The sequence below is a fragment of the Temnothorax curvispinosus genome, unplaced genomic scaffold, assembly GCF_003070985.1.
Source record: "Temnothorax curvispinosus isolate PA1 unplaced genomic scaffold, ASM307098v1 QBEX01006439.1, whole genome shotgun sequence".
NCBI classification, from domain to species: domain Eukaryota; kingdom Metazoa; phylum Arthropoda; class Insecta; order Hymenoptera; family Formicidae; genus Temnothorax; species Temnothorax curvispinosus.
In genome coordinates this window covers 1-11,127 of record NW_020216219.1, presented here as the reverse complement: position 1 = coordinate 11,127, position 11,127 = coordinate 1, and the positions used below count along the sequence as shown (strand labels likewise).

The window sequence follows — 11,127 nt, the reverse complement described above, 5'->3', positions numbered from 1 at the left end:
GACAGAGGTCGGTAGTGTTACTCCTGTCGACCCTTAAGTTTATCTTCAGATGCTGTACGACTGACGTTTTATTGGCTACGGAGTAGGAGGACATGAGGTAATGAGATTCATGCAGTAAAGGCCTTCACATAATACAAAAAAAGTGTGCAAATTAGGAATTTGCACATTACTTTTTATTGCGCTCACAAAGCTTCTCTATGAGGAAGCTTGTATTTTATTTAATGCATAATTATTAAGGCTCCTGGATGGTTTCCGCGGCCATATTGAATTCTTACTATCGAGGAGAGGAAAACACCCAATTTTGTCGTGCATGCCATTTTCAAATAAAAAGACATTTCAATAAAACATCACTATAGATCGTTTCAGAACACTTCCGAAATTGACCGAAAACTATCCTTTTCCCTCGACAATAAACAAACAGCCATAAAACGAAGTCTAAACATACGGGAAAACAGCCGTTTAACGACTATCGAAAGGAGGTGAAAACGTTCCTTCCGCATGCAAATCTTACTTTTCGGTCAATTCTACGATTCTCACGAATACGTTAAACGTTAGAGCACAAGTACAGAGCGAATAATAAAGAAATAGCATGCACGACAAAATAGGTTGTCAACATGTCACAAAGGACAGAATTCTCCATTGGAGAGAGTTCTTATTTCTGCCGCGACGGTACGTCGCCACCGTCAACGCAGAGTTCTCGGCTTAGGGACCAGGAGCCTTAATATTTATTAATTTGGCTTCCTCATAGAAGAAGGTCTTTATGAGCACAATAAAAAGCAATGTACAAATTTCTAATTTGTATACTTTTATTTTTAATTTTCACATAAATTTTACGGACTCCGGGACTCCATCCTCTTCTGGGTCAAATATTACACTATTCTAGGTCAGATTAGGGTATCGCTTTTTAATGTATTTTTCGTTCAAATAATGTTAGATTGTCACAAGTCATTTCACTCATTTTTCAAAAAATTCAAAATTTTTATCCCGTATAAAGTTAGGTCTAATCAACCAAATCTTAAAGAATTATATATGAAATAGAGGTAGAAAAGACAAAAGAATAGGGGAGACCGGGGCTATCTGTCTACGGGAGCTATGTGTCCACAGTACTGCTTATCTGAGGTTTTAAGAGACAGACGTCTCCACCATTGTAACAAATAGTTTAAAAATGCTCTACGTAAGAGATTTGAACGTTGTTTGTTTTCTTGCGATGCTTTTCGCAGACGCTATATACATTAAAAGAAAAGCGAAAACAATTATTCACATTTTTTTATGGTCAAAAAATTTGCTGTGCGACAATAGTTTGACTCAAATTAAAGTAAACAATTCATAATATTATCAATTAATATATTGTTATCAGGTGTGAGAAGCGTCAAATCTTAATTCCGCATAATCTAAAATTAGCAACATGTTAAAGACTGAAAAACGTGGTCGGGGCTATCTATCCAATTTTTGATGGGGCAATGTGTCCACACTTCAATGACGGATTGTTCTTTTATAAATAGATAATGGTGCGTAACTACAAAAAAAAGACTTTACTTAAGACGGATAAGGTAGACATATCAAGACTCCTAGAGATATCATTGCCACCTTTGACTAGAGAGGATACGGCCTTAGAGGCGTTCAGGCATAATCCCACGGATGGTAGCTTCGCACCACCGGCACCGGCCGCTCGACCGAATGCGTGAACCAAATGTCCGAACCTGCGGTTCCTCTCGTACTGAGCAGGATTACTATCGCAATGACTGGTCATCAGTAGGGTAAAACTAACCTGTCTCACGACGGTTTAATAAAATTATACCTATAGAGAATAAAAGGATAAAAATCGAACGAGAATCTTTTCGCAAAAACAGCGTTAGACTTTGGAATAAATGTTCAGGCTCTCACTCGTTACTGTAAAAGTGACCTACGAGCAGCTACTTGATCCTGCGATTCAAGAATCGTCACCAAATTTTTATTTTAAAAATACGCGTCAAGTTAAATATATGAATTTGTCTTAAATTATTGAATATTTTCTATTTCAAACAGTGCCGAGGATAAAGTAAAGGCCCCAAATACAAAAAAAGATTAAAGAATTGAGGGGACAAAAGAAACTCATCACATTAATTTTGCAACGGACTCAAAATCAGTTTGATGCCACCGTATATAAAGAAAAGTCACGCAGAAATCCTGTCAAAAAATCTACACAAAGTGCCTACTACTGCTCTGACTCCACTAGGGAATTTTTTCAATATTATATATTAATAATAAATAATATTATAAATAAGTATAAAAATTAATATAAATAATGATTTTATTATGTGGCCAAATAGTCCCTCGAATGTAGACAGATAGCCCCGCATATGGGGCCATCTGTCTAAGCTTGACTTGCCCACTTAAAAAATTCGCCTCTTTAAAATGGTAAAAGATTAACAATTCTAATTATGTTTTTTTTTTTAATAGCAAGGTTGAAAGGTTACGCCATTAAAATTTTAGCTAAATATTTTTATTAATTTTTTAGTAAACTTCAAAAAAGCGTAAAGTGTGGACACCTTATATAGCTCCGGTCTCCCCTATAATAGGCCGGTATTCATAATATCATAATCAAATCTTATTTCAAGACCGTCTTAAGTAATATCTTGATGCTAATACGGCTCTGTGATTGGTTAATGACATCTTAAGATTGTACTTAAGATGGTCTTAAATATAAGAACTGACTATGAATACCGGCCATAGAATTATAATAGCTCAATATCTCAAAATTGGCGGAATCTAGAGCAACCACATTTCTCAAAAAAATTCAAAATTTTATAAAGAAAGGACCCCTTTACCAATTATCACCAAATTCAATACCAACCTTTCTTTAATAATACTCTATCGATTAAAAAAAAATCAGCCCGATATCTCAAAATTTGCGGAAGTTAGAACAACCATACTATGTACATACACGCACACACACACGCACGCAGGCATGCACGCAGACATTTTTTAAAAAGTGTATTTCTCGACGTTTTAGAACATTCTGAACACATTGGCATAGAAAACTAAAAAAACATTTTTTTCTTCGGCCTTTTCTACCTCTCGTTCATATATAATTCTTTAAAATTTGGTTGATTAGGCCTAGGTTTATACACACAATCAAAGATACATATACGAGATTTACGAAAACAAAGCTCCTCTATGAGGAAGCAAAAATACAGGCAATAGGAATAAGGAATAGAAATCAGAAATCAGAATGTATAAGTGCAAAATAAACAGTGACACAGGCAATAGACATAGAGTTTCCGTCACGTTGGAAATTCTATTGCCTGTTGCCAACCAATCACTCTCATTACTCTGTACCCTGGGTAATGGGAACCAAAGCTACTTTTTTTCAAATTATAACACTTATATTTGATGATTTCTTACAGTTTTTATGAATACTGTCAAGAAGCTATTAGTTGGAGCTTAATTAGGATTAGGTTGAAGAATAATTAGTTGTAGCTTAAGATTCGCTTAAGTTGAAATAAATATGTAATATTTTTAATATTTTTTTTACTTTATCCTTAAGTGGCTTCCATTTGACTCTTTTCCCCTATAATACAGAGCCGTATTAGGATCTTAAGGGTCCTGGATGGTCACCGCGGCCATATTGGATTCTTACTATCGAGGCGAGGAAAACACCCAATTTTGTTGTGCATGCCATTTTCAAATAAAAAGACATTTCAATAAAACATCACTATAGATCGTTTCAGAACACTTCCGAAATTGACCGAAAACTACCCTTTTTCCTCGACAATAAACAAACAGCCATAAAACGAAGCCTAAATATACGGGAAAAACAGCCGTTTAACGACTATCGAAATGAGGTGAAAATGTTCTTTCCGCATGCAAATCTTACTTTTCGGTCAATTTTACGACTTTCACGAATACGTTAAACGTTAGAGCACAAGCACAGAGCAAATAATAAAGAAATAGCATGCACAACAAAATAGGTTGTCAACATGTCACAAAGGACAGAATTCTCCATTGTCGTCGCCACCGTCAACGCAGAGTTCTCGGCTCAGGGACCAGGAGCCTTAAGACATTACTTAAGACGGTCTTGAAATAAATAAGGACTATAAATACGGGCCAATGAGTGGCTCTAATCCAGTGGCTAAGGGGGCCATGTCATTTCGGGAAGATTTCCGAGTTTCCACCGTCTTCCCACATATCTTCGATACAACTTGGAAGCATGTTTGAAGCAATGTCATAATCATTTATTCACTTAATTAATCTTAACTCTTTGCATTTACTCCCGATGCGTTCAAACTTTTACCTAGGGCTGTACATATATTTTTATATTTTCAAGTTTGTGAAAAAGAGCGCGCCTTTAATTACTTATATTAATTCTAAATATATAGCGATACATGGATCATTGTTCCTTGGAAAAACTGCTGAAACCTCTCTTCACAGACTCGAAACATCCTACATTGCGTTACCTTGTATCTTACGTTGGCGCAGACGGTGTATCAGAAAAAATAATAGACTCAGTGAAAATATTGCTGTCACGAAACTGGCAACCGATCGTAGACCTATATCGTAATTTGCGTTTCCATCTATCACATTAGTCCCTGCTTCGTCAGCCTTGTCGTTCGATATCGATGACAATGTGTCGTCCAGGCAAATAAATTCGCAACAGGTATTGCCTCGCCGAAAAGACTTACAATTCTCCTATTATACAAAAAGCAAATTTGTGATGTAAATCTTCAAGTTACTGTTTCTTACTTTGTCAAGCGACGCCATTGATTGTTCAACTCCGGCTCTAACAATAAATGCTGATTGCAGGCTTTAAGGCAATAGAATTTACTCGATTACTAGACTGTTGACGCTACATACCTCGAGAAATTTGCAAATAAATGCTTTGCACCATTTTGGATTGCCATTGTCACAAATGCAGAAGGTACACGGTTCAGGTCCAGGAATATAATGATAGCCGCTCTCATAAGAGTGCCCATGTTGGTCCTTGCAAGCAACTCCGCCTTCTGCGTGTACTATAAATATTAACGCGTACTTGTTATCAAGAGAGAAAAGGAGAAAGATAAAACGCGTAAGAAAGAAAAGTTAACATATAAATTTCCCATATAACAAACAATTATTTACTTATTAATTATTTCGTACATATTTTTTCTATTTCCGCTATCAAGACTCTCCTTTCTTCCAGAAAGACTTCGCTACCCAGTAAGCAAAATAATAGCAGTATGTCGGCAGATTGGTAAGAAATTTGATCAGACATGTCAGCAGACTGACATCAACTGCATCTGCATTCAGCTTATATTCTGCCAGAGTCTGCTAATATAATCATTCACCAGATTGGCAGCAGAAATCGCACAAGTAGAACTTACTGACAGGCAATTTGAGCTGATTGGGAATAGAAACCGAGCAGAGCCTAAACCGAGGCCTAAACGGTTCCAGCAGGATCTGCTCAATTTCTGCTGCCAATCTGCTGTCTGATTATGGGTTTGTTCTTTGTAACCGAACTGGCTGCACTAGTTCAGAGTTTATCTTTTTCCTTTCAATGTGGAGTAAAAAAGATAAACTCTGAACCAGTACATCAGTCAGTTCAGCTGTTATACTTCTGTTGGGCGTACTGCGACATCATGTGATATATCAGAACCAGCATCAAATCTATAGTCCTTCTGCCGACAAAATTTGTAGCAGATACTTGGCAAGATCTGCTTTCGACAGACTTGATTGTTTGAGTAATTGTATCAAATCAAATTGAGAGGGATGTGAGATACAATTTAATACACAAATTGCCAATTTTATTCCGATTTATGACATAAAACTCGATCTCGCCTTGCTGTCTCGTTCAACTCAAAGTCTACGCGACTCGACCTGAATTCAATTCGACTTAATTCCCGGAGTAATGCTGCCCTCTCCACCGGTGCTGAGAAGACATACATATATTATACCGCGGACGCATACACGCACTCCTGCGAGTTCGCACGTGTAGTTTGCGCGCGCGCGGATGAACACTTTTGCGCGTGTGCACTTTTATGCACAAGACGTTATATAGAACCTGCCCCATTTTTCCTGACAGCTCTCGAGCGTTCGACTTTCAAGCGCGAGACACGCATTGCACAATACGCGGCCGGTGGTGGCAGCGGCGGTGGCGGCGGCGGCAGCTTCCTCCGGTACGGTAATCGATGGCGCTATAAAAATAAAAGGCGCGACGAGACGCGGAAACCGAGGACGCGCGCGTGCCGTACCCCGTACCGCCTATAAAATGTAGTAAATGAACTCACCCTTGAGACGAGTGAGGGTGAATGTGAGGACCGCGTAACCGAATAGGTTACCGCTGCTGCTGCTGCGCCTCATTCTGCATCTGTTATCTCGTCATAGCGTCCGGCGTGTTTCCGGGGACCGGGGACGCCCCGTGAGATCTTTCCCCCCTGCTCCTCTTCGTCGGCAGCGGCGGCGATGCAAATCCTCCAGATCCCGAGCGGCGTCACACGGCGTACTGTCGCGTTGTCGTCACGCGTCGCCGATACCGTCGCATCTCCTCACCGCAAGATTCTCACGCACGGCCGTGAGAAAACGGGGTACACGCACGGGGGGAAGGGGTTCACGCGCAGAGAGATATGCGCGCGCGCTGGCCTTGCCGCCTGGCAACTATCATGCTCCAGCTCCAGCAGACTCCAGCTCCGCGCCACAGGCCACAGGCCACAGTATATCCGCGCTTCACGCACCGTTTGACGTATCGTGCGTACTGCGCGGCGCCGATCCGTTGCAACACTCGGATCGCCTTCCTTCCAGTTCTCCCGAATCTTCCGTTGTCGGATTGCCCTTTCGAGGCCGTTCCCACCAACGAATGACGTGCACGAGCGATCCCGACTCCCGAGCGATCCCGCGGCACCGACACCGATTCCCGGAATCCGGAATGATCGATTAACGAACGGACACAGACTTGACAGACTGACACGAACGGACCGTCGCTGCGAAATCCCACGGCGATGATGGCGTCATCTTTGTGGGGATACTGAGAAGACCGCCGACTCGCGACGGGACGATCGGTCCGTTTTACCCCGCGATTTTAACGTAAATTATTTTATTTACTAATGATATGTGAGCGAATTGTCGGTGATTCTCGAGAATTAGCGGAAATAAGTTGGCGCTGGAAGTTTATATTTTTTAAATAAACAATAGCTTAAACGATTGTTCCTTTAGAATCAAGAATTGCTCCCCTTTTAAAATTAATATTTTTTAAAATATTTACAAAAAACGTAAAATTTATAATTATCACTTAAAGATCGATAGGAGACCCAGGCAAACTCAGGTACACTCAGTTGCACTTTATGCACTAAGTGCACGTTAGACTGCACTTTATTTTATTCCGTATTTTATTTATTATAAATTTTTAAGAGCAAAAATGCAAAATCGGGCTCTGTAGCTAACTGCATTTATTATATAAAGAGTATATATAAAAACAATTCACGAATCTATGTAATTTATTTTATGAGAAATCTTGTTATTACGAATTACGGATTCGTAATAACAAGATTTCTCATAAAATAAAGTTACATAGATTCGTGAATTTTTTTTATATATACTCTTTATATAATAGTGCAGTCAGCTACAGAACCCGATTTTGCAATTTTGCTCTTAAAAATTTATAATAAGTATAAAATACGCAGCGAGTCGCAGCTAAGCCAATAACCCAACAGAGGTCTCCAGCACCGTGTTTCCTGTCGACCCTTAAAAACGTATTTTTAATAACTGTGCAACTAAATCCAGCATAAAATGATTGCTCCTTATTACTTTAATAATTTATTGCATTTTTATTAAAAAATTAATAAATTTATTATTTCATAAGTGACGACGCAGCTATGCTCTATTGGGATAATTGCTCCATTCGTATAATTAATTTTGTATGATACTTTATAGCATTTTTATTGAAAAATTAACAAACTAAAGGCCGGATGCATTTATGCGTTACTAAAAAGTTTGTACTCCAGCCTTTAATTTGTTAATTTTTCAATAAAAGCGCTAAAGTATCATACAAAATTAATTATACGAATGGAGCGATTGAATATATCCCAATAGAGAGCAAGCGAGGAACAATTATTAATTCTACCAAAAATCAATATTGGTTAAAGAATTAAACTTTTTGAAATATACATATAAGTTATAAGCAATATAGAGTTGTTATATTACGTTTGAATATATCCGCCGTTAGCTACCGAATGTATATAGTTGCAATAGGTAGCTGCGTCCGTCACTTAATTGTGAAATAAAAAATTAGTTAATTTTTTAATAAAAATGCAATAAATTATTAAAGTAATAATAATTAATGGAGCAATAGAAAGCAATCAAGGAGCAATCATTTTATGCTGGATTTAGTTGCACAAAGTTATTAAAAATAATGTTTTTGAGTGATAATTATAAATTTTACGTTTTTTGTAAATATTTTAAAAAATATTAATTTTAAAAGGGGAGCAATTTTTTATTCTAAAGGAGCAATCAAGGAGCAATCGTTTGAGCTATAGTTTATTAAAAAATATAAACTTCCAGCGCCAACTTATTTCCGGTCCGGGAATTTGGTCTATTATTTGTTTTATCCAGTGGGCGTTTACGCGTAAAATGTAATAATTTACATCTAGATGCCCAGACACCACATAAAACTAAAAGATGACGAAAAAATGTCTTTAATAGTCATCCTTTCGGTTAGGCGAAAAGATGTCTAAAAGATGACGAAAAGATATGTCTCTTTATAGTCGTCTTTTCGGTTAGACGAAAAAATGCATGTCTATGGCCGGTATTCACAGTCAGATCTTTATAGAGGAACAATGACTGAGACATTTCTTCGCCAGTATCAAAAAATAATAAAATATATTTGAGCGACCCAACTTGCCTTTATAATATCTCACAACGTTTCGGCCAACATCTGGCCCTTTTCAAGTGAGGAATATAACAATAATAATTATTGCCAGCACTCCACGCATATGGGGGGATCTCCCTTATCTCCGATTCTCGCTGATATGGTTATAGATGATCTCGAGACACATTGTCTGCAACTGTTGAGTTTTGCTGTACGGTTTTATCGTAGATATGTAGATGATATTTTTGCCGTGGTCCCGAAATCGGGGATTGATGAACTTTTAAGAACTTTTGACAACTATCACATAAGACTAAAATTTACTTATGAATTGGAAATTAACACACGGTTCATTGAATTTCCTTGATACCACAGTGTTTCGGGAAAGTAACTCTCTGTTGACGAATTGGTATCGTAAACCCACATTCTCCGGGCGTTATATCAATTATTTCTCTTACCATCCGTTCAAATACAAAGTGAATATTATACGGAATCTTGTGGACCGTGCCATCCTTTTGTCAGATACTCGTTTCCATGAAACAAATATTGCAACAGTAAGATACTAATTAATAATTGTTTTCCGAGGAATGTCGTCGGCAAATTTATTAATGTCAGACTTGGTGAATTGCGGAAACGCAATTGCGGAGACGACCCTGCCAGTGATATGACGACGGAGGATGGTGTGTCTCGGGACCTTGAAAATTTCGTAGCTATCCCGTATATTATAGAGGCCTTAGTGCGAATGTCAGCCGGACAATGAGCAGAGGTGTCAAATTCAAGACACTTAAATTCTTACTGTCCCAAAGAGATTAGATTGCATTATTAGGAAAGGCAAGGATAGACTACGGTATCTCAGACAGACTGAACTTGTGTATGTACAAGATTGATTGTGCTAACTGCAATTCTTGCTATATTGAGCAAACTAAAAGGCACCTAGAGACAAGATTAAAAGAACATCAAAGTGATATTAGGAAACATGTTAACAATCACTCCGTGGTCTCCAAACATCGTCTCACATATAAACATGATTTCACGTAGCGGCGCATAATCTGAGGATTTTATATAAAGAAAGCCATTATAAAAAAAGAGAGATTTCGGAGATGTTTTTCATTAAGGAGGTTGAAGCAGTTTGGTCAACTCTAGATTTTAGTTTGTAAAAAATATATATGATAGTATAGGACCGCATGTGTGAGAATTATTTTAGATTTATTGACCATCCAGAAGCTGAGATATTAATTTCCAAAAATGCGTCGTTTTACATGGGGTTATATGGAGAAAGCGTTGACGGCGATGATTGATCCCAATTTTCTTTAATATCTAGTCTATATATAAACGCTCAAAAAACGTGCCTACGCGTACAGTAAATTATAATGCGAACATTTAGAACACAAGAAAACACGTATTCACCATCTAATAACAAATATATTACAAGTTAAAGCAATCGAAATTAGACTGAAATAGCAGTTGATAGTTCGCGAGTAGGTAGATGTGGCAACGCAGCGTCGCCCGCGTTTTGGCTGTACCCGAATCCTGTCGGTATGTGCACATTTTTGTGGTTCTCTTCCGTGCTAGGTCCACGATTTTTTGATTCTCTTTGGAAATAAAACCAAAAAATCATGAATCTAACGGAAGAAAACCAAAAAATTGTGAACATAACATAAAAGAGAACACTAAAATCGTTGACATTACCACAAAATAGTAGACACAGCACGGAAGAGAACCAAAAACGTGCACATACCGACAGGATTTGGGTATAGCCAAAACGCGGGCACCTAACCTTATCCAGAATGACAGAAAATTCACCGGCATGTTTACGTTTAGCAACTGCCGTTACGTGGCTCAACAAGAGGCGAGTACTGCTACCAACCCCATAAAAGTGAAACGTTGCCAAGTTTCGATCGTATTTAATATAATCGACGGAAAGTTATTAAAAAATAGATAGCTTATATAATTGTCAAGGGATGAGCTACCAGTAAGAATCATTATTTCATTCTATCAACGGCAAAACATATATTCATGCCATTTTTATATTGAAATAATTAGCAATACGTACCACAAGTTTTCAAGTTGGCATATTGGCAAAAAAGTGTTTCGTTTTTAGCTAATTAAAATATAAAGATGCATAATATGATACTTTTACTATACGTTTTATGCAATAGCAGCGAATGGAGAATAAAATGATACCTAATACAGATTTTTTAATAACCTAATAAAAAACTTTTTTTCTAAACCGTCAATCGACTCAACTGGATCGCTTCAACAGCTCTGGGTAACTTAGCCGGTCAACTTCGACTTTATTAATTTTCATATTTTTT

The 11,127-nt window shown here is 37.8% G+C and overlaps 1 protein-coding gene across 1 annotated transcript; it reads right to left on the bottom strand.

Moving 5' to 3' along the window:
- Positions 1-3,994: 3,994 nt before the first annotated feature.
- On the bottom strand, positions 3,995-6,943 carry LOC112455877 (integral membrane protein DGCR2/IDD-like). Its single transcript, XM_025018075.1, has 3 exons — positions 6,243-6,943; positions 4,834-4,988; positions 3,995-4,668 (listed from the first exon to the last, which is right to left on the bottom strand). Exons 1-3 carry the CDS (start codon positions 6,313-6,315, stop codon positions 4,423-4,425), a joined length of 474 nt encoding a protein of 157 aa, XP_024873843.1. The 5' UTR covers positions 6,316-6,943; the 3' UTR covers positions 3,995-4,422.
- Positions 6,944-11,127: the final 4,184 nt, after the last annotated feature.